At 37.6% G+C, this 25,279-nt stretch overlaps 1 protein-coding gene across 1 annotated transcript in view; it reads left to right on the top strand.

Annotated features, from left to right (window-relative positions):
- MACROD2 (mono-ADP ribosylhydrolase 2) overlaps positions 1–25,279 on the top strand; it is a 1,987,750-nt gene that overhangs the window by 1,172,845 nt on the left and 789,626 nt on the right. Inside the window, exon 6 of the mRNA XM_022594140.2 lies at positions 9,051–9,172. Coding sequence (XP_022449848.1) covers positions 9,051–9,172 — 122 coding nt within the window. The remainder of the gene's footprint in view (positions 1–9,050; positions 9,173–25,279) is intronic.

Here is a 25,279-nt window from a genome sequence, read left to right as displayed (position 1 = left end):
TGAGTGAACAAAGCAATTACCTTATGTACCTGGCACTTAGTGGATTTATTTATTTAAAAAAGGAGAGAATGACTAAGTGAATGATTGCAAAAAAGCCTTTCTAGTCCATACTTGTGGTGGCAAGGGAGCTATAAAGGAAGGCTGTTGACAAACAAGCACACTGACCCCTCTGCACACTTCAGTCCCAGCCTAGATTCCACATTTGTAGCGTTACCCTGTGGAGGGGACTGACGTTCATTTATTTTTACTCACTACATAGAATTTTTAAAGCCTACTTTCCCCTTGTGTCTTCATAAAGTACTGGTTTTGCATCTCTCTGAAAAGGCTGCCAATTGCCATCCATCCCTTGAACCAGAACAAAGACCTTATTATTATTTTCCTTGAAAAAGTCATATTGTCTATCCGGACCTCCACCTCCTCTCACCCTGCTATTGAAGTATTAGAAATGCCATGTATTTGACTCACTTCCTTCTAGGATGTGTTCTCTTTTGGTTCATTCTAAAATGATGGTGAAATGTTGGAATTTTGCAGAAAATTCAGCTTCCCACAGTCTCTCTGAGACCCCTCTCTGTTGGAAATAACACTATTGTAATGCAGATGCCCCCAATACCCTGTGGAATCTCCAAGATTCTATAAATGGCTGACCACAGGATATCCCTTTTATACAAATTTCAATCTATATTATTGCAAATAGACCCTTATGTGTAGGTGTCCAGATGAAATAGGACCCAGTCCCATCAATAGGACTGACCTAAAATAAACCTTTGGCAGAAAAGGTAGAGCTAGTAAAAAATTTAAAATGAGCTTTGCCCCTTCCTTCTTTCTTTCTTTTCTTTCTTTTTTTTTAATATGGAGGATAACATTTTGGTAGAAATTGCTCAAGTATTATTTTAAAACTTGACCCTCACAACTTAAGCTTAAAACTTCACAACTTTGAAGTCAATGAAACATGAAACATATTGTCAGCACAAGATGCCCGAAACGTGGCCACACTGTCACATTTTAATGTAAAAATGGGATTCAAACCTCAAACTGAGCTGGGTGTACTCCTTCAAGCTTTGACAGTGCATTCAGTGTGCCTTTATCAGCTGTAAAATGCAAATGGTGTTTAGCTACTGTGTATTTAATCTTAGACGTAGACATAGACGTAGACATTTTATTTAGGGAACCACAGCACCAAGGAGGCTAAGAGAGGTGAACTAGGGTGAACTAGAAGCCCTTTATAACCAAGAACACTGGAGGGAAATCTAACAAAACAGGCTCAACTCACAGACTCAAAGGAAAATGCACTAGAAAATAACATTGTTAAGTGCTGGCTTATCCCAAACTCATGCACAAAGCCGTATGACTAGTCTTTCTGAACATGGAAAGAAATCAAACATGCAGCTGAAGAAATGTATGAGAGAATAATCCAAATTTAGAAACATGCTGCAGCTGAAATCCAATCTAACTGATGTCTGCTGTAGATTGAAAAGGAACATCTTATGGACAATTGATTGTTTCTTGAAATATAATAAAAAACAAGCTCTGAAAATGTGTTTCTGAAAACATTGACCTACATGGAGCAAAAAGACAGCATTTACTTTGTAATGCTATCAGGTGGTAATTCAATTTCCCATTAACCGAACTTCAAGTATTTTGTTTCAGGTTGCAGATGGGTGGTGCTTATCATATAAATTGGCCAATAAGATTTGCAAATAATACTTTTAGTGCTTGGTTTTGTGGTTGTAGCTCTAGAAAAGAAAATCCATTTAATTCCGTGCATTGGTTTTTCTCCTTAAAATTCATGCAATTTGAATATGATTGACAGGGCACAACATCATTATGCAGTCTGTTAGATGGACCGATTATGCTTATGAATACAAGAGTGGAGTGAATGAAAGCAACGTGTAATTGATTCTACTCTTGGTCTGACTCTTCATTAACAGTTTGAATGTAGCACAGTTGCTTCTCAGATGGAAAACGATGAGAGCAACCTATATGTGTTCCCTCAGTTGTTTTAAAATTCATTATGCTAATATTTTTTCGCAGAATGTTTTTGCTGCATTTGTTTTGTCACGCGGAAGTCCGATCGAATCTTAGTAAATGATTCTCCTGCTTTCAATATTTATTTGGCATTCCAATTGCACGTTTTTCAATTTACACATTTGGAAATGAAAACATACTCCCTCCGGCACCCCCTTCAAAGACAACCTTCCATCCTACCCTCCTCTTCTATAGACTTCAGACTAATTTCCCAGGATAGAACGAGGTGGGGGGAGCACAAGGTGGTGGTTATAGCTTCAAAACCATAGAGCTGATTTATAGGCTGATTGATTTCAGAAATAGATGAACAAAATCAGGCTCGATTTGTCTTGCCACACTTTAGTCAGATAAAGTACAAAACGACCTGCCATCCCATTTTGCATACCTCTTCCAGGGCTCGCATTTGAGATGTTGATTAAATGTATAGACCGCATTGCTGTTTTCTTGGCTTTCCTCAGTTGTGTAAGAAAGGGCTTCAAGTGCCTGAAGGCTGCTCTTCCTTTCTGGAATGTGGAGCTGGACAATTCAGGGAAACAACATTATTTTCATTGCTCACAGTGAGACACGATGCTGATTCTGTAACAGCCATCCCTGCCCTTTCCTTTGCCTACAAGTTTCTGCCAGACTTTAAGACAGAAGAAACAACAAAATTGGTGCTGGGCCAGGCAGTTCTGTCTAGGAGCTACAATCGTACTGTGATCTCCAAATTAGATTGTATTTACAATTGATAAGCATATTAATTTCATATTCAGTCTTTCTCTAGCTGTGATTTTTTAATTAAATCAGCAGTTGACTTATAAAGATAATAGGTCTGAGAACTTCATACTGGAAATAGATTTCTTTCTTCTGATGAGAACTTTTAAGATCTACTCTTTTAGCAACTTTCAAATATACAATGTAGTATTAGAAACTATAGTCACCATACAGTGCATTATATTTCCAGGACTTATTTATCTTATAACTGAAAGTTTGTACCTTTTGACCTCTTTCATCCATTCATGCATCCCCTCCTGCCCCTAGCCTCTGGCAACCATCGATCTGTTCTCTGTATCTATGAGTTTGCTGGGCTTTTTTTTTTTTTTTTTGGATTCTACATGTAAGTGAGATCATACAGTATTTGTCCTCCTCTCTCTGACTTATTTCACTTAGCATAATGCCCTCAAGTCCCATCCATCTTATCACAAGTGGCAGAATTTCCTTCACTTTTATGGCTGAATAATATTCCATTGTTTATATATATAAAACCCATTTTTTCTGTCCATTCATCCATCAATGGACACTTAGGTTATATCCATATCTTGGCTGTTGTAAATAATGCTGCAGTGAACATGGGGATGCAGATATCTATTTGAGATGTTTTTCTTTCCTTTGAATAAATACCCGGAAGTGTAATTGTTGGATCATATGGTAGTTCTATTTTTAATTTTTTGAAGAACCTCCATACTGTTTTCATGAATGACTGCATGGAAATAATCATATCAGTTTTTCCTATGATATCTTATTTATCTACCACAACACTTGGTATTTGATAAACATGCTAACCCCCAAAAAGCCCCAGGTGTCTGGTGAATCCTTCATTGTGCCCGTTTTAAAACGTGTCCACAGATGCTTTGCTACTTCTCCCGTCAAGAGGTGAAGTCTGCATGATTCCACTTGAAATGGGTGGAATTTTGTGACAGTTGCAACCAATCAGGGTACAGTGGTGGTAACTCTGTGTCGCTCTCAAGGCTGGGATAGAAAGGATAACACAGCGTCCACCTCTGGCGCACTTGGTCTTGGAGCCCTGAGCTGTCATGTGAGCAAGCTGACTGTTCTGAGGCTTCCGTAAGGAAACCCAAACTGGCCCCCATGGAAAGTCCCTGAGACCACAGGAAGAGGGAGAGATGTCTGGCAGGCCGGCCTTTAGCTGCTGGAACCCACACTATTCCACTGCCAGCCACTACCCAACTACAACCATATGAGAGGCTCCATGCCAGACCCCCTAGTTGAGCCATTTCAGAATTGTTGATCCAGAAAAGCCATAAAAAATAATAAAGCGTTGTTGTTGTCTTAAGTTATCATGTTTTGGGGTAATTTCTTGCACAGCAATAGCCAATCAGAATTTGCATGTATACAAAGTATGAGGCTAAAGTAATGGAATTCATGATAAGCATGACAAACTTCATATATACAAATGTATGCCATTTCCTTCAATAAGTAGCCACACTGGGAAAAGTTTATTCATAATCATATTGTCTCTGTGATGGTGTGTCTCCCCACACTGATCTGTGACTTTGGGCATAATTCTTTCTCCTGTGGATCCACTGAGCAAGGGAAAATAGATTAAATTTTCTCTACTGTCCTTTTCATCTCTAAAAATTATTGACCATTATACAAAATTCTTTGGTAACTGAGATACCTGAGAAATATGTTCCTGTCCTACATATTCACTGTAAGGTATCTAGGACTCAGTTTGCATATTAAAATTATAGTAAAACTTTAAATATAGATATAAGCCATATAGGTAAAAAATGCCATTTTCCCTACCATTTAAACCCTGAAAATAATTGTTTTATATAAAGAGATTATTGAGAGTAGCAAAATAAAAGAAAAATATACCTAGTGAAGTTCTTATTTTAAATCCCTTGAAATTATATAAATATTTTTAAGTGTATTTTCTTGTTTATAGTGATATAAGATCATCTTTAGAGAGCACATTAACAGTCTTTATATGTTGTAGGAATATGGTAGATGGAATTCAGGAACTTGGTTTAACCATATGATCTTTGTTTTAATACTTAATTTAATTTTTGTATAGGTAACACATTCACATAATTTGAACATCAAAAATATTAGTAAACAGTGAAGTGTCTTCTTCTCATATTTGGCCCTATCCTTGTAGTTTTCATAGGTTAACCACTGCTGTTAATTACTTGTTTATCCTCCCAGAGATATTTTATACATATATTAACTAAAACAAATATGCATTCTTTTCTACACCTGTGGAGGTATTTTTACACTAATGGTACCATGCTTAACATTTCTGCATCTCTTTTCTTCCCTCTCTCCTTCCCTCCCTCCCTCCCTTCTTTCCTTCCTTCCTTCCTTCCTTCCTTCCTTCTTCCCTCCCTCCCTCCCTCCCTCCTTTCCTTCCTTCCTTCCTTCTCTTTCTCTATTTCTTTGTCTCTTTCTTTTTCTTCCATAGTAATATATCCTGAATATCTTTCCATATTCATACATAAATACCTTCATTGTCCTTTTTACAGAAGCATAATGTTTCATTGTATTAATGTACAATTATTTCACTAGTCCCCTACTGATGGACATTTAGGTTGTCTCCAAGCATATCATCCACAGAATATATTCCTAGAAATAGAATTATTATACCAAAAGGAGTCTACATTTGTAATTTGGAAAGATATGGTTAACCACTCTCTCTGGGAATGGTGCCAGTGTGCATTTCATTGTATAGGCATGTTGGAGAAAATTGAACCATGACTGATGTTCGTTTGTCTGGAAAATAGTGAATTAGACTACTCAGAACCTATAGCTTAATTCTTGATAGACATGTAGAAGCGGGATTGTATTTGAGAGCTGCAAAGAATCTTAGAGACCATCTTATTCAACTCCTTTTAGGTTTTAAGACCAAAGCCCAAAGAGAAGAATGACTTGCCCAAGGTCAACAGCTGGTTAGTGACAGATCTGGGACTTCTGACAATTATAGTCAGATCTTAGGGCTTACAGTCTGGTGCTCTTTCCACACCAGAGGAAAGGTAACTGCCACTCCTGCCTGTATGCTCAGGATGCCTGGGACGCCGCTGCTGCTGATAATTAGTATTTCTTGAGTGTCTGCGTGTACCAGGCATCAGATGAAACACTTCTATTTACATTATCTTATTTATACCATGGAATCCACAAATTCATGTGCAAGATAATTGCATAAATTGAATGCATGTATCTCGTGTATCTCACGTGCATATGTCCGCTCTGAAGATTGTATTGTGTTTAATAAAATGTAAATTAATACAAAGTATCACTGAAGTTTTAATAGCTGTTTTTCTCTAACTTGTTCTCAATCAGTGGATTTTGAAACTACTACTGTGAAAGGGTAGACCATAAGACTTTTGATATGAAAAAGAGGATCCTCATACTCAAAACGCTTGAGAGCCACTTAACAGTGTTTAAAGTCCTTTTAACTGCCCAGACGTCATTCTGTACTCCATCTGGCTCCATTACAAGGTTAAATACTAATGATGCCACAAGCACAGAAGAGACCACAGAGATCATCTAAGCAGCCGATTCATTTTGTGGATGAGGAAACCAAGGGAGGGACCAATGAAAGGATGGCTTCATCTGGGTTACTCCACCAGTCAGGGCTGCAGCTAGAATCAGAAAGCAGGCCTCCTGACTGAATTTTATAACAGGAAAAGGGGGAACTCCTTGGTGTGTCAGAGTCACCCATAAGTACTATAAACAATTAAAATAATGAAGAAAATTTCCTTTCGAGCCTTACAGGTTTGTGGATCTGAGAGGTTGTGATATTGGTCGATAATAACACTTGATCTTGGATGCTGTAAATTTAATACAGAGCATAACCAACAGATCAATATTTTGATGTTGAGGATGCTCTTTTATTGGCTCTTTGTCCTCAGACTTAAATTAAATGGAGAAGTGAAGAAATGCAAGGAATAATTTTTCAAAAATTCCATGTAAGTTTTGCAGAGAAAGATGGCTAAGGGAGAAAGCAAAGGAAACATTTATTTATTATGTCATTATTTCCTGCCCTTATGGACTTCTCTCTCTCTCTCTTTTCTTCCCATTAATGCCCCTAAGCCCTGTGTTCACTGGCAAAAGTAGACACATCTTTATGACCTGGACAAGAGACATTTATTCTTGACCTTCTCCATCCACAAAATAAGGAAACCAAGGTCATATCCTGTTGCTCTTTTATATGGTATTTGATGGACAGAGGCACTGGGAATGAGGTCTAAGAAAACAAATAAAACAAAAGAAACGAAAGACATAGATTTCACCTTCAACAATGGCAAGGGGGGTGGTGCCAAAACTGCCCTGGAATAACAGGGCGCAGGTTAATCTGTGGAAACTTAGGCCCATGAGGGACTCTGCAAACCTTAGGTTTAGTCAAATGTATTTTGGAAACAGAGCATTCTGTGTTCATCACCCCCCTGCCTTGTGGAGACTCACAATTCATTGTAGCATCCTAAGTGTCCAGAGGAACCCTACACTAAGGTAACTGATTGACTTAATCTCACCTGGTGATCCCCAAATTTAATTGACCTTTAAACCCATATCTTACTGAACCTGCTTTGGGACATCCTGTTGCAATTCTTATTTGTTATTACAAAAACAATATTAGTGTGTGTGTGTGTGTGTGTGTGTGTCTGTGTGGTTTTGTTTTGTTTTTTGCTAAATACAACCTAATCTCCCTTTATCCTCTCGTTCTATTAATATGTCGTAGCGGTTCTCACTTTAAAGCCAGGTTTGTCTGTGAAATAACATCTGCATAAACTCACTAATGAGGTTTCTGCCTATTTTGATCACAAGATATCATCTTCAACATTATCTGACAAGGGTTTAAATACTGTTTAAAGTCATTAAAAGTTGAAATCAACATTTGGGGATTTTCTCAACATTAAATAATACTCTTGACATTTAGCAGACAATTAACAAAAATCTTTCTCTCAGTGATTTATTTTCTGCTATTTAAATTTCATATGCAATTTAAAACTATTCCATAGTCGCATTTTGGTAAAGCGTTCTTATTCTCTTGTTACTGTTTTTGAAATTAAGTGCTACTGGTTAGCCAAAGCAAGTCATTTATTTTCATTATAATATTCTAATGACAAAATTTCTTTTTTGATCAAAGTTGATTAGTTACTGTTACTCACATCATTTAAATAAGTTTATAATCCAGATTAACAGGTAAGACTGAGAAGCAGGAGTTACAAAGCATTTTCAAGTAATTCGGACTAAAAGTTGGTCTATTTCTTACGACCTTTACTGACTTAAAATGAGGACAGTTCTATTTAATTAAGTTCCCAAACTTAAACGTTTATGTATACCGCAATGACTGGTTTTATATGCCAAAACAAAAATTTTAATTTTGTGTTTTAAATTTAAATAGAGGATGAAAAGTACAGATTGATTTTTGAAAATTTTAATATAGTGAAAAATAGAAGTTAAGTAATTATTAGGAACCATTATCCCCAGCATACCTCACGTGTGTGAGGATAAGTAGATTGCATTGTAAATTGGTAGGGATGTTTAAAAATTATCCCTTTTATAACGCATATGTGTGGAATCTAGAAAAATGGTACAGATGAACCGCTTTGTAAGGCAGAAATAGAGACACAGATGTAGAGAACAAACATATGGACACCAAGGGGGGAAAGGGGTCATCGTCGTGGTGTCATGAATTGGGAGATTGGGATTGACATGTGTACACTAATATGTATAAAATAGATTACTAATAAGAGCCTGCTGTATTAAAAAATAAATTAAATAAAAAAATAACCCTTTTAGTGTTATTACTGCTTATTATAAATTCTTTTGACATATTTCCAGGAACTTGCCCTTCTTTATTTTGTATAACGCCTGATACTATTGTCTTATTTATAAGTAAGGTGATGTGTAACATTGGTACTTCCTTCCCATGTCAATTCAGAATGTTCATTTTGTAGGCAACTATTTCTCAGTTTATTTCCCACTGAGGATTTGTCTTCTGCCAGCGTGCCAATTATTCACACCTTATATAATCTGTTATGCTTGCATCTGACCAGTAGCGATGGAACAATTTACTGGTAGGGGATTCCTTTTCACAATTATCACCTTCCTGGAAATTTGCCTACTTTAAAAAGCTGTGCTATCTAAAATCTTTTACCAGAGAAGCATTTGCATCATCAGTATTTCTTAGCTTGCTTGTCTCCAAGCTCCAACACAAATACCTAAAATAAATAAAGCACCAATTATGTGAAAAGTGAAAAATATCTTGCTTATCCTATTTTTCCTTCCTTTTGTATTTACAGATGTTATCCATACCGTAGGACCAATAGCCAGAGGCCATATTAATGGTTCCCACAAGGAAGACCTTGCAAATTGCTATAAATCATCTCTGAAACTGGTGAAAGAAAATAACATCCGATCAGTTGTAAGTACTTTTATGCTTCTTATTTCTTATTCTTTTTCAGCCTTTTTATACTGGAAAATCAATCTTGTCCAAAATGAGGGTAGAATATCATTTCTATAATTCTAAAAGCTAAGTTTAACGACCTTAGTACGTGATGTAGTCTGTCGGCTATCGTGACTCCACTCGTTTGTATACCCTAAATATTTGCCTAATTGTTTTAGAATTTAAAAGTATAGAGTCCCAGAACTGGAACCATCACATCTAATTTATTTTCTCCTTGTTGCCCTTATCTTTTGAAGAAAATGTTTGAGTGTGTGTGTGTGTGTGTGTGTGTGTGTGTGTTTTAACTTGAAAGATGTTATTCTTTTAGATTGATTTTGGTCTTCCTAAACTAATACTCTGTAGTTGGGTATGCCACATCCCTTCTTAGTTCTATCAATTTAGATGGGAGAGTTCAGAAAATGTGGATCTAATCTATTTCCTTAGCAGTAGGCTGAGATGAAAGGGGGTCTCTTCTAGCTGGATTTGGAGGTGTTTATTCACCTGCTTTTCTTTTGCAACATGCCCTACATTTATTACATCTCAATTACACCAGTAAAATAAAACTATGAGAAAAATGAGAGTGTAAATACCCAATCGTAAGTTAATTTGGGCAGAATCCCTTGGGTGTTTCAGATAGATGTTAACCTTGCCGAAATCATGGAACAGGAAGATAGTTAAACACTTGACTTCTTAGCAGGCTGAGTGGATCAGCATTGCTTGCGAGTTCACAGAAGTGGTGGTTTTATTATTTGCATGAAGGAGCATTGAGAGTCAGACACATTTAGATAACCCTGGATGGTTGCTGTACTTTTCATGCATGATTATAATTATGAAGTGCCTTTTCCAATGTGAGTTTGCTTAAAATAAGACAACTTTTTTTCAAGCCAATTATACCGCCTTTTACATCTTTGCCTACTTGTTAACAGAGCTAGATATTTCATCTCACTCTTTGATTTTTAAAAATTTTCTCTTTGCAAATGAATCAATAAGTTAGACACTATTTTGTCTTAGAGGAGAAAGCTGAAGTTCAAAGAGGGAGCAAAGTAAGCTACTAAACCAGTTGACTCATTTTGTTCTCTAAAGGAAAATAACAAAATCAAAACAGTGTGCACTTTCTGGGAATAATTAAAATTTTGTCAATATAGCTTATTGATTAAAAGAGGCAAATGGGGCTGAAGTGCTAAGAAAAATGGATATGTATAGAAGTTTCCAACTTGGGAAATATGGACCTTGCGACGTGAAGAGAATATGCTAACAAATTCACTGACGTCTCTAATGATTTTCTTGAAGTCAGTAAAAAGTAAGAAGAGACTAGCCCATTAGAAACAGTGTAAAAACATCACCCATCCTTTTAACAGAAAAAATAAACATCCCTAACTATGATGACCTTAAAATAATCATATCTGCTGTTACTGTGCTTGCTACCATGAGGTAAAGAGTGGAAGAATTATCGACTAAGTTAAATTAACTTTTATCAGATGCCCTACAATGTGATACTCTAGTCATCCTAAGATTGGAATTAGGTCTATTCTATGTTACCATGTTGATGATGATTTTGAGGGGTTAGTTACATGTTACTTGGATAAAATTAGCACGTGGTGGCACTAAACTGAAGTCATTGCAATATTAGTAAATAAAAATGGAGATGGAAAATAACTGCAAAATACGAAGGAAAATGTCCAGCTAAATTAATCGCCACGCTCTTACATGGTTGACTGGAGTTGCCATCGAATATCTTGTCTCATATTCTTTAAAAAAATCTGCCTTCCTTACTTCTTTATTTCTTTTCTTTTTTTTATCGAACAATATTGATTTACAGTGTTGTATTGAATATAGTTCCCTGTGCTATACAGTAGGACCTTGTTGTTTATCTTGTTTATATACAGTGGTGTATATCTGCTAATACCAAGCTCCTAATTTATCCTGCCCCTTTGGTAACCATAAGTTTGTTTTCTGTGTCTGTGAGTCTGTTTCTGTTTTATAAATAAGTTCATTTGTATCGTTTTTTTATACTCCACATATAAGTGATATCATATGGTATTTGTCTTTCTCTGTCTGACTTACTTCACTTAGTATGATAATCTCTAGGTCCATCCATGTTGCTGCAAATGGCATCATTTCATTCTTTTTATGGCTTTCCATTTTGTATATGTACCACATCTTCTTTATCCATTCATCTGTTGATGGACATTTAGGTTGCTTCCATGTCTTGGCTATTTAAATAGTGCTGCTATGAACACTGGGGTGTGTGTATATTTTCAAATTACAGTTTTCTCCAGCTATATGTCCAGGAGTGGGATTGTTGGATCATATGGTAACTCTATTTTTAAAGGAAGCTTCATACTGTTCCCCATGGTGGCTGCCTTTCTTTCATTTCTTGCAGGAGGAAATGGGGCTTTCTACTTTATATGGAATGGAGTGTCATGTTCTTGACCAACATTAAAAAAAATAATGATGCTAATGTCGTCAAATCCTTGTCATATGGGGGGAAATGGAAAATTCTTAGAAATGTTATCATGACTGGATACATCTTTTATTGTACAGGCTTCCACTTTATAGACATTACTATAGATGGGGAGAGATGTCTGATATCAAAATCCTGGTTAGTAAGACGGAAAATAAAGTTAACTTGAGCTCATTTATATGCATGTCAAAGAAAATTTCTCATAAACCCTTTTATCAGATCAGCTTAGTGTGACCATGGAAAAGTCATGTCAGTATTTTGTAGCCTCAGTTTCCATATACAAAGAATCAGTAAATTATTACTGTCTAAATCATGAGGCTATTATGGGGATCAGTTGAAATAATGGATGTAAAATAACTGGAAAATGTATTCTCTATAAAAGTTTTTGATAATATTACTTCAAGTGTAAGATATTTTCACAGTTTATGATTTGGCAAATTTAGGACATTGAGATCATTCTTGCTTTGATATTCTGAAACCCAGACCTCTAGACATTATCATATCATTTCTTGATGTTTTTATACAGAAATAAATTATCATGAAATACCCAGTTAGTATATTTGTAAAGGAAAATCTCAATTTTTTCTTCCTCCTATGTAGGGAAAAATCTCATTCTTCCCTAGTGTGTGTTCCTTCCCTGTGAGTCTCCTTTACTACTCACACAGAGCTGTTCGCTCATGACATTTCTGGTCACCAAATGTGTGGAGGTTTTTCCCACATTAAGCAATTATCTGCAACCCCACCTAGGTGTCCTATAATTTAACTCAGTCCTGACACTGTGTACCTGGAGATAGCATCAGACCCCATAGATTCAGGGCTCAGTCCCACAAGACTGCCACCCCTCCCCCACCCTTCACACACACCATTAAGATGCCAGTTGCAAGCTCAGGTTGTCACCTAATGCTTCTGACCTACTAGCTATAGATTGGAAGGTCCAACGACCCTCTGCTTGGGTTCAATTAACTTGCTAGAGCAGGTCACAGAACTCAGGGAAACACTTACATACATGTACCAGTTTATCAAAGGATGTGATAAAGGATTCAGATGAACAGCCAGATGAAGGGATACATAGGACGAGGTCTGGGTGGGTCCGGAGCACAGGAGCTTCTGTCCCCGTGCAGTTGGGGTGGGTTTTTATCCTCCTGGTGTGGATGTGTGCACCCACTGGAAGCTCTCCAAACCCCAAGCTATTGAGGTATTACGGAGACTTACTCACATAGGCATGATCAATCATTAACTCCATTTCCAGCCCCTCTCCCTTGCCTGGAGGATGAGGGATGGGAATGAAAATTCCAAGCTTCTAATCATGTCTCAAGTCATCCAGAAGCCCACTCAGAGTCAATTCATTGGGACAAAAGATTCTTCTAGTGCTCTAATCACTTAGAAATTTACAAGAGTTTTAGGAGCCCTGTGTCAGGCATGGGATCAAAGACAAATACTAAAACAAAAGATGCTCCCATGTTCTTATCACTTCAGAAATTACAAAGGTTTCAGGAGCTCTGTGCCAGTAACTAGGGACAGAAACCAACATATATTTTCTATCATCTCATACTACTGTGTTTATTTAGGCAGTTAAAACTATTAATGTTGCTAATAATGATTAATATCATCTTATTCATAATCATTAATAATATCATTGTTAATATTACCAACTCATGTGTGTACTGACAGCACAGAACATGCCACAAATCCTTATTGCTCAGTAGATGCACTGAATTGAATTAGATTATACTAATCTTGTCACCACATGCAGCTGTCTTAAATTTGTAGTCTAATTTTTAACTTAAAAAACTACTCTTACGTTATCATGGTTTCTTCCACTATGTGTTGTTTTACAATAAAGCTACAAAAATAAATAAGGAGTAACTAGCTAAGGTGGGGTAGCAGATGTGTAACAAAGTGGCTATAAGACAGTGTGGTAAATGCCATAAAGGGAATGTATTACTCTACTGGTCTGGATCAGCTAGGCTGTGCTACACCTACAAATAACCTCAAAATCTTAGTGGTCTACATTCAGAGACCCTGGCGTATTAGGCATCGCATTGTCTCTGGGCTCTGCTATTTGGAGCTGACAACCTCCTCAGCCATGGAACTTTGCAAAATCATGCATAAACCTTTTACTGTCTCAGATTAGAAGTGACACACATAATTTCCGCTTCCATTTAATTGGCCAGAACTATTCACGTAGTCCTGCCTACCTGCAAGTGGGCCAGGGAAATGTCTGTGAATAAGTGAAATATTTGATGGTACCACTTTTCTGCCAAAATGAAGCCAAAGGCTTTGGTGTCACAGCAGAGGGGTCAGAGATGTCTGCTTTACTCTAATTTCTCTGAAGGAATGTATTCTTCAAAATTTTGCTGGCGGTAAACCAAATAATATGATCGTATATTTATTTAATAAATAATAAGACCTACTGTGTTCCAAGACATTTTTAGATATCTCCTAAGACGTAGAGGATATAATGTTTACCTTCAAATATATAATTTGTCTCAATCTCCTGACCATCCAGACAAATAAATAGACCAGATCGTCATGTCCATTGTATGATTTGAGAGTACTCTCTTGTTCTCTCATCACTTTTAAATATCTTCCCATGGAAGCCTGAAATTCTGTAATTAATGAGTAATTTATGATGGTCAGGAATTGTTCTTTCTCTGCAATTTTCCTTTAAAATGCAAATACTCAGGAGATCAGCATATGATTAATTTCCTAATACCTTAATTTGAAGAAATTTATCAAATTACTTTTCACTTTGGCAGGATAAATTAGAGGACAATAAAAGTACCAAGCGCTCAACCTGAGGGAGAATTGGAAGGGAGGTTGGGAGAAACAGGAAACAAAGTGGGGTACAAAGAAATTTCACTGACCTTCTAGTTGTGCTAAAAGGAGATACTTTTTAAATAGAGAAGAAGGAAAAGCAAGTCACATAATTATCTAGGAATAAGGTAGTTATTTGGTTACTGGATGTGATATTTGTGGATACAATATTTTGCTATGAAAAAAAATTATTCCTTTTATTAATTTAGAAGAAAAAATTTCCTTAAATTTTTCTCCTGTATCCATTCTTCTTGGTAACTTTTAAAAATATGTACCCACATGTTTGCTTTAGGTTGTAAAAGAATAAAAATAAATTAATCAATAAATCTAATGGTTCATTTTACAGTGGCAGCTGTCTTCTATGAATTATTAATTAGAACAGCTTTATTAATACCAAGGATGTTTAAATTTAGGGTTTTAATCATGCAATCTCACCATAGAGAGTTTCAGGTGAAAAATCTGACCAATCTTTCATGCGTCCTAGATGTGGTTTGTGCAAGTACCTTATTCCGTCCAACTTACTTCAAACATTGATTCAGTTATTTTCCTCCAACCATGAGTTCCCCTTGGGCAAAATTCAAATGTATGCAAATTTACTTTGGTATACATTCTTGACAACCTTGAGAATGTTGATTCCAGTGTAAGCAAAAAGCGTAAGTCACCATGTAGGGGATAACTAGAAATAGAATGAACTGGAAATGGACATAGGGAAAAAAATGAAAGAAAAGTCAAGGAGGGTGCAGATTTTCTCAGTAAAACATTGGAAAAGATAAAGGTAGATGTCAAAAAATAGATCCAGGTCTTAGAACCACAGTATTCTAATGCATGTAACTTGAGAAATGAATAACCAGTTGCTCATGAAGTCAAGCAGCTGAATGATTTTGATTTCTAGGACAATGTTATGTCCTGAGAAAATGAAAAGGGTGTTGTGGCACTGGAGGAGGACTGGACATATACAGAATATCCTTTTGAATGTATATTAGCTAAAACATGCAAATGGAAATTGTTTATATTGGTGAAACCTCAGGGGCAGAGGTAGGGTTGAAGACAGGAAGGAAAAATTTCTATGGAGAAAGGGCTGGTAAATAGAGGTTAATAATACTGTATCCATTATCACTAGATGCCGATGTAGAGTTATTAAAATAGCATAGGTATTATCTTATATGTCATGCTGCTTTTATCGTTTTTTGTTTAAGTGAACATAGAAATATAAGGATTTTTATGTTATTATTGACCTCTATTTCTCTCTCTTTTATTTTTTTTTTTTACAATATGATTTAAAATTTCTCAATGTCAAATTCTTTTACCACCAGGTTCAATTTTAGGAACCTAATCCATGCTGTTCAAAGTGATCTCTTCTCTCAGCATCAGTTAAAAGGCATAAATTCATGTTTACCAGTGATATTAGGTATTCAAGAAAACTCCTTTTAACTGACAAAATATAGTGTACCCAGTTTGACATTCTTTGAGTGAAAACATGCAATAAAAAATAGATGTTTTTATTAAAATGATTAGGATGTGAAAATAAACCATATTTTATGTAGGTTAAAAAATGATTTTCCCACGAAGTATAAGTAATAATTGATATATGAATTTGGTAGTTTTCTGTGATTATGGGCAGACTAAAAGATAGCTGTTTGTTTGAATGGTGTATACTACTGTGGTTTCCATATATGTGTGATGCTAAGTGATTTATGGACTGAAAACAATTGTAAATCTTCACTGGTAGGAAACATCCAATGCCCATAGAGATGCCTCAAAGCTAGATGATGTTCCCTCCATGAGTCATAAGTTTTGAGAAGTAATACTTTCCAATGGAAGAGATGCTGGACCTACCGTACCTCTAGGCACTGTGGCAGTAAGCAAGTTTGGAATTCTGCATTTAATTGTTTCACTGTGGTGTAGGTTTTCATTTTAAGACATAGTCAAGTGAATCTTATTTTCTTATACAAGTTCCCTTCTGAGAGTGTTGCCATGGCAATGAGTTCTCAGCCTTAAATTCTTAAATGCTGGTTTTATTTCATTATCTGAGTTTCCATTACAGGCCACATCAATCAATGCAATCCTTTCTACAAGAAGACTTCTGCAGCCTTAAAAAGCTGACCCTTTAATTTGTTACCTCTGCTCCTCCGACTAACTTGATATCACAGTTTTTTGTTTTTTTTTTTAGTCAATGTGTATATCATTTTATTTTATTTATTTATTTTTTTGACATTGAGATTTTATTTTAGTCTGAAGACAACTGAAGTCATATTTTCAGCACTTTAAAATGGGATTAAATAATATAATTTTGTTATACCATGTAGCTTCCATGCAAAATAGTGTATCTGTCCCCATGTGTGTGTGTGTATATATATATGTGTGTGTGTGTGTGTGTCTATATCTATCTATATCTATATCTATTTATATCTATCTATCCATCTATCTATCTATCTATCTATCTATCCTACTGGTTCTATTTGCCTGGTAGAACTCTAACCAGTACAGATTTTGGTATCCTTATATCTTTTTTCTTTGTTTGTTTTCACATGTTTATTGGAAACTTGGTGTGTTAGTTTCTGCTTTATAACAAAGTGAATCAGTTATACATATACATATGTTCCCATATCTCTTCCCTCTTGCATCTCCCTCCCTCCCACCATCACTATCCCACCCCTCTAGGTGGTCACAAACCACCTAGCTGATCTCCCTGTGCTATGCGGCTGCTTCCCACTAGCTATCAATTTTACGTTTGGAAGTATATATATGTCCATGCCACTCTCTCACTTTGTCACAGCTTACCCTTCCCCCTCCCCATTTCCTCAAGTCCATGCTCTAGTAGGTCTGTGTCTTTATTCCCATCTTACCCCTAGGTACTTCATGACCTTTTTTTTTTTTTCCTTAGATTCCAAATATATGTGTTAGCATACGGTATTTGTTTTTTCTCTTTCTGACTTACTTCACTCTGTATGACAGACTCTGGGTCCATCCACCTCACTACAAATAACTCAATTTCGTTTCTTTTTATGGCTGAGTAATATTCCATTGTATATATGTGCCACATCTTCTTTATACATTCATCTGTTGATGGACACTTAGGTTGTTCCATGCCCTGGCTATTGTAAGTAGAGCTACAATGAACATTTTGGTACATGACTATTTTTGAATTATGGTTTACTCAGTGTATATGCCCAGTAGTGGGGTTGCTGGGTAGTATGGTAGTTCTATTTTTAGTTTTTTAAGGAACCTCCATAATGTTCTCCATAGTGGCTGTATCAGTTTACATTCCCACCAGCATTGCAAGAGTGTTCCATTTTCTCCATACCCTTTCCAGCATTTTTTGTTTCTAGATTTTTTGATGATGCCCATTCTGACCAGTGTGAGATATCTCATTGTAGTTTTGATTTGCATTTCTCTAGTGATTAATGATGTTGAGCATTCTTTCATGTGTTTGTTGGCAATCTGTATATCTTCTTTGGAGAAATGTCTGTTTAGGTCTTCTGCCCATTTTTGGATTGGGTTGTTTGTTTTCTTGATATTGAGCTGCATGAGCTGCTTGTAAATTTTGGAGATTAATCCTTTGTCAGTTGCTTCATTTGCAAATATTTTCTCCCATTCTGAGGGTTGTCTTTTGGTCTTGTTTATGGTTTCCTTTGCTGTGCAAAAGCTTTTAAGTTTCATTAGGTCCCATTTGTTTATTTTTGTTTTTATTTCCATTTCTTTAGGAGGTGGGCCAAAAAAGATCTTGCTCTGATTTATGTCATAGGGCGTTCTGCCTGTGTTTTCCTCTAAGAGTTTGATAGTGTCTGGCCTTACATTTAGGTCTTTAATCCATTTTGAATTTATTTTTGTGTACGGTGTTAGGGAGTGTTCTAATTTCATACTTTTTTTTTTTTTTCTGTACGCGGGCTTCTCACTGTTGTGGCCTCTCCTGTTGCAGAGCACAGGCTCCGGACGTGCAGGCTCAGCGGCCACAGCTCACGGGCCCAGCCACTCCGTGGCATGTGGGATCGTCCCAGACTGGGGGACGAACCCGTGTCCCCTGTGTCGGCAGGCGGACTCTCAGCCACTGCGCCACCAGGAAAGCCCTAATTCCATACTTTTACATGTACCTGTCCAGTTTTCCCAGCATCACTTATTGAAGAGGCTGTCTTTTCTCCACTGTATATTCTTGCCTCCTTTATCAAAGATAAGGTGACCATATGTGCATGGGTTTATCTCTGGGCTTTCTATCTTGTTCCATTGATCTGTATTTCTGTTTTTGTGCCAGTACCATACTGTCTTGATTACTGTAGTTTTGTAGTATAGTCTGAAGTCAGGGAGCCTGATTCCTCCAGCTCCGTTTTTCTTTCTCAAGATTGCTTTGGTTATTCGGGGTCGTTTGTGTTTCCATACAAATTGTGAAATTTTTTGTTCTAGTTCTGTGAAAAATGCCACTGGTAGTTTGATAGGGAGTGCATTGAATCTGTAGATTGCTTTGGGTAGTATAGTCATTTTCACAATGTTGATTCTTCCAATCCAAGAACATGGTATATCTCTCCATCTATTTGTATCATCTTTAATTTCTTTCATCAGTGTCCTATAATTTTCTGCATACAGGTCTTTTGTCTCCTTAGGTAGGTTTATTCCTACATATTTTATTCTTTTTGTTGCAATAGTAAATGGGAGTGTTTTCTTAATTTCACTTTCAGATTTTTCATCATTAGTGTATAAGAATGCACGAGATTTCTCTGCATTAATTTTGTATCCTACTACCTTACCAAATTCATTGATTAGCTCTAGTAGTTTTCTGGTAGCATCTTTAGGATTCTCTATGTAGAGTATCATGTCATCTGCAAACAGTGACAGCGTTACTTCTTCTTTTCCGATTTGGATTCCTTTCATTTCTTTTTCTTCTCTGATTGCTGTGGCTAAAACTTCCAAAACTATGTTGAATAAGAGTGGTGAGAGTGGGCAACCTTGTCTTGTTCCTGATTTTACTGGAAATGGTTTCAGTTTTTCACCATTGAGGACGATGTTGGCTGTGGGTTTGTCATATATGGCCTTTATTATGTTGAGGAATGTTCTCTCTATGCCTACTTTTTGCAGGGTTTTATCATAAATGGGTGTTGAAATTTGTCAAAAGCTTTCTCTGCATCTATTGAGATGATCATATGGTTTTTCTCCTTCAATTTGTTAATATGGTATATCACGTTGATTTTTTGCATATATTGAAGAATCCTTGCATTCCTGGAATAAACCCCACTTGATCATGGTGTATGATCCTTTTAATGTGCTCTTGGATTCTGTTTGCTAGTATTTTGTTGAGGATTTTTGCATCTTTGTTCATCAGTGATACTGGCCTGTAGTTTTCTTTATTTGTGACATCCTTGTCTGGTTTTGGTATCAGGGTGATGGTGGCTTCGTAGAATGAGTTTGGGAGTGTTCCTCCCTCTGCTATATTTTGGAAGAGTTTGAGAAGGATAGGTGTAAGCTCTTCTCTAAATGTTTGATAGAATCCACCTGTGAAGCCATCTGGTACTGGGCTTTTGTTTGTTGGAAGATTTTTAATCACAGTTTCAATTTCAGTGCTTGTGATTGGTCTGTACATATTTTCTATTTCTTCTGGGTTCAGTCTTGGCAGGTTGTGCATTTCTAAGAATTTGTCCATTTCTTCCAGATTGTCCATTTTATTGGCATAGAGTTGCTTGTAGTAATCTCTCTTGATCTTTTTTATTTCTGCAGTGTCAGTTGTTACTTCTCCTTTTTCATTTCTAATTCTATTGATTTGAGTCTTCTCCCTTTTTTTCTTGATGAGTCTGGCTAATGGTCTATTTTGTTTATCTTCTCAAAGAACCAGTTTTTAGTTTTATTGATCTTTGCTATCATTTCCTTCATTTCTTTTTCATTTATTTCTGATCTGATGTTTATGATTTCTTTCCTTCTGCTAACTTTGGGGTTTTGTTGTTCTTCTTTCTCTAATTGCTTTAGGTGCAAGGTTAGGTTGTTTATTTGAGATGTTTCCTGTTTCTTAAGGTAGGATTGTATTGCTATAAAATTCCCTCTTAGAACTGCTTTTGCTGCATCCCATAGGTTTTGGGTCGTCGTGTCTCCATTGTCATTTGTTTCTAGGTATTTTTTGATTTTCTCTTTGATTTCTTCAGTGATCACTTCGTTAGTAAGTAGTATATTTTTTAGCCTCCATGTGTTTGTATTTTTTACAGATCTTTTCCTGTAATTGATATCTAGTCTCATAGTGTTGTGGTTGGAAAAGATACTTAATATGATTTCAGTTTTCTTAAATTTACCAAGGCTTGATTTGGGACCCAAGATATGATCTATCCTGCAGAATGTTTCATGAGCACTTGAGAAAAACATGTATTCTGTTGTTTTTGGATAGAATGTCCTATAAATATCAATTAAGTCCATCTTGTTTAATGTATCATTTAAAGCTTGTGTTTCCTTATTTATTTTCATTTTGGATGATCTGTCCATTGGTGAAAGTGGGGTGTTAAAGGCCCCTAATATGATTGTGTTACTGTCGATTTCCCCTTTTATGGCTGTTAGTATTTGCCTTATGTATTGAGGTGCTCCTATGTTGGGTGCATAAATATTTACAATTGTTATATCTTCTTCTTGGATCGATCCCTTGATCATTATGTAGTGTCCTTTTTTGTCTCCTGTAATAGTCTTTATTTTAAAGTCTATTTTGTCTGATATGAGAACTGCTACTTCAGCTTTCTTTTGATTTCCATTTGCATGGAATATCTTTTTCCATCCCCTCACTTTCAGTCTGTATGTGTCCCTAGGTCTGAAGTGGGTCTCTTGTAGACAGCATATATATGGGTCTTGTTTTTGTATCCATTCAGCCAATCTGTGTCTTTTGGTGGGAGCATTTAATCCATTTACATTTAAAGGAATTATCGATATGTATGTTTCTATTCCCATTTTCTTAATTGTTTTGGGTTTGTTATTGTAGGTCTTTTCCTTCTCTTGTGTTTCTTGCCTAGAGAAATTCCTTTAGCATTTGTTGTAAAGCTGGTTTGGTGGTGCTTAACTCTCTCAGCTTTTGCTTATCTGTAAAGGTTTTAATTTCTCCATCAAATCTGAATGAGATCCTTGCTGGGTAGAGTAATATTGGTTGTAGGTTTTTCTCCTTCCTCACTTTAAATATGTCCTGCCAGTCCCTTCTGGCTTGCAGAGTTTCTGCTGAAAGATCAGTTGTTAACCTTATGGGGATTCCCTTGTGTTTTATTTGTTGTTTTTCCCTTGCTGCTTTTAATATGTTTCCTTTGTATTTAATTTTTGACAGTTTGATTAATATGTGTCTTGGTGTATTTCTCCTTGGATTTATCCTGTGTGGGACTCTCTGTGCTTCCTGGACTTGATTAACTATTTCCTTTCCCATATTAGGGAAGCTTTCAACTATAATCTCTTCAAATATTTTCTCAGTCCCTTTCTTTTTCTCTTTTTCTTCTGGGACCCCTATAATTCGAATATTGGTGCATTTAATGTAGTCCCTGAGGTCTCTGAGACTATCCTCAGTTCTTTTCATTCTTTTTTCTTTATTCTGCTCTGCGGTAGTTATTTCCACTATTTTATCTTCCAGGTCACTTATCCGTTCTTCTGCCTCAGTTATTCTGCTATTGATCTCTTCTAGAGTATTTTTAATTTCATTTATTGTGTTGTTCATCATTGCTTGTTTCCTCTTTAGTTCTTCTAGGTCCTTGTTAAATGTTTCTTGCATTTTGTGTATTCTATTTCCAAGATTTTGGATCATCTTTAGTATCATTATTCTTAAATCTTTTTCAGGTAGACTGCCTATTTCCTCTTCATTTGTTAGGTCTGGTGGGTTTTTACCTTGCTCCTTCATCTGCTGTGTGTTTTTCTGTCTTCTCACTTTGCTTATCTTACTGTGTTTGGGGTCTCCTTTTTGCAGGCTGCAGGTTCGTTGTTCCCGTTGTTTTTGGTGTCTGTCCCCAGTGGCTAAATTTGGTTCAGTGAGTTGTGTAGGCTTCCTGGTGGAGGGCACTAGTGTCTGTGTTCTGGTGGATGAGGCTGGATCTTGTCTTTCTGTTGGGCAGGTCCATGTCTGGTGGTGTGTTTTGAGGTGTCTGTGGCCTTATTATGATTTTATGCAGCCTCTCTACTAATGGGTGGAGTTGTGTTCCTGTCTTGCTTGTTGTTTGTTATAGGGTGTCCAGCACTGTAGCTTGCTGGTCGTTGAGTGAAGCTGGGTCTTGGTGTTGAGATGGAGATCTCTGGGAGACTTTCTCCATTTGATATTATGTGGAGCTGGGAGGTCTCTTGTGGAGCAGTGTCCTGAAGTTGGCTCTCCCACCTCAGAGGCACAGCACTGACTCCTGGCTGTAGCACCGAGAGCCTTTCATCCACACGGCTCAGAATAAAAGGGATAAAAAGTAGAAAGAAAGAGGATAAAATAAAATAAAATAAAGATGAAATAAAGTTATTAAAATAAAAAAAATATTAAGATAAAGAAAAAATTTTAAGTTAAAAAAAAAAAAACGGATGGACAGAACCCTAGGACAAATGGGGAAAGCAAAGCTTTACAGACAAAATCTCACACAGAAGCATACACATACACACTCACAGAAAGAGGAAAAGGGGAAAAAATAATATATTTTGCTGTCAAAGTCCGCCTCTTCAATTTGGGATGATTCGTTGTCTATTTAGGTATTCCACTGATGCAGCGTACAAGTTGATGGTGGAGATTTAATCCACTGCTCCTGAGGCTACTGGGAGAGATTTCCCTTTCTCTTCTTTGTTCACACAGCTCCCGGGGTTCAGTTTTGCATTTGGCCCCGCCTCTGCGTGTAGGTCGCCGGACGGCATTTGTTCTTCGCTCAGACAGGATGGGGTTAAAGGAGCTGCTGATTCGGGGGCTCTGGCTTAGGCCAGGGGGAGGGAGGGGCACGGAGTGCGGGGCGAGCCTGCGGCGGCAGAGGCCAGCATGACATTGCACCCGCCTGAGGCGCGCCGTGCGTTCTCCCAGGGAAGTTGTCCCTGGATCCCGGGACCCTGGCAGTGGCGGGCTGCACAGGCTCCCCGGAAGAGGGGTGTGGATAGTGACCTGTACTCACACACAGGCTTCTTGGTAGCAGCAGCAGCAGCGTTAGCATCTCATGCCCGTCTCTGGGGTCCGCACTGATAGCCGTGGCTCATGCCTGTCTCTGGAGCTCCTTTAAGTGGCGCTCTTAATCCCCTCTCTTCGCGCACCAGGAAACAAAGAGGGAAGAAAAAGTCTCTTGCCTCTTGGGCAGGTCCAGACTTTTCCCGGACTCCCTCCTGGCTAGCCGTGGCGCACTAACACCTTCAGGCTGTGTTCATGCCGCCAACCCTAGTCCTCTCCCTGGGATCGGACTAAAGCCCGAGCCTCAGTTCGCAGCTCCGCCCGCCCCGGTGGGTGAGCAGACAAGCCTCTCGGGCTGGTGAGTGCTGGTCGGTACCGATCCTCTGTGCGGGAATCTCTCCGCGCTTTTCCCTCCGCACCCCTGTTGCTGTACTGTCCTCCGCGGCTCCGAAGCTTCCCCCCTCCGCCACCCGCAGTCTCTGCCCGCGAAGGGGCTTCCTAGTGTGTGGAAACCTTTCCTCCTTCACAGCTCCCTCCCACTAGTGCGGGTCCCGTCCCTATTCTTTTGTCTCTGTTTTTTCTTTTTTCTTTTGCCCTACCCAGGTACGTGGGGACCTTCTTGCCTTTTGGGAGGTCTGAGGTCTTCTGCCAACGTTCAGTGGGTGTTCTGTAGGAGCAGTTCCACATGTAGATGTATTTCTGATGTGTCTGTGGGGAGGAGGGTGATCTCCGCATCTTAATCATCCGCCATCTTCCTCGAGACCCCTGTTATCAGTTTTCCCAGCCCACTCTTCATCTCCAGGTACCCTCTTCTGCAGAGCCGTCAGTTTGATCTTCTCTTCCGATTTTTGTAAGCAACATCTAGTCTTGGTTTTCAGTTCTCTCATTTGAAAAGGATGATGCTAAGTCTCTGTGTCTTTCCTAGCTGGGGTTCTCACAGCTGTGTGGCTAATGATACTATTAATAAATAACAAGAATGAAAGCACCTTTACGTTTGTGCTTCACTTTACAGTTTACAGCAATGTGTTTCTATACATCACCTTGTTTGTTATTCAAATTCTCTAACTAGCTCCCTGTATTTCTTTGATTTTGCCAAGGAGGGGAGAAAAGGCTCCCTTTTCTTCACCTTTTATGAGATCTCCTAGTTGGGCAGAGGGGTACGAAATACATAATAATACTCTCATCAGGTTATTATTGCTGGGAATGACAAGTGACCAAGGATGGAGAGAAGAGATGAGGAGGAAGGAAAGCGTGGAATGATGGTAAATTCACAGATCATGCTTGGGAAACTTATACTTCTAAACTCATATTTTCATATATGGCACAATTTGTGTCTTCCACGTCAGAGAGAGGATTTGAGTTAGAAGAAATCAGTCATTTAGCCATGAAATATAGTAATAAGAATAGCTAGTAATTTTTCACTTTGTGACAGGCACTGTATTTCACTCATTTAATCTCAGAGCAATCCTGAGACTGTGGGTTTTTCCCTTTATAGATAGGGAATGTGAGCCATAAGGACAATAAGTAAATTGCCTAAGGTCTCACCTCTAAGACAAAATGGAGGTGAGATTTAAACTGAAGAAGTGTAAATCCAGTGGCTTTACCCATTGTGCTGTTCCTTTTTCCTTTTCTCTGCTGTTTTACATCTATCTCTCTGTTTTTTATTTTTTTTTGGTCTAAATTGTTCTCAATAGTACTGCCTTGTAGGGAGCATTTTGTGAGGGTAGTTTTGGGCAGTCACAATTGGGGGGTGCCA

This window comes from Delphinapterus leucas, chromosome 15, assembly GCF_059928025.1.
Source record: "Delphinapterus leucas isolate spDelLeu-1000000601 "Yukka" chromosome 15, BTC_Dleu_Yukka2, whole genome shotgun sequence".
Lineage (NCBI taxonomy): Eukaryota > Metazoa > Chordata > Mammalia > Artiodactyla > Monodontidae > Delphinapterus > Delphinapterus leucas.
This window is presented reverse-complemented; position numbering and strand designations above follow the sequence as displayed.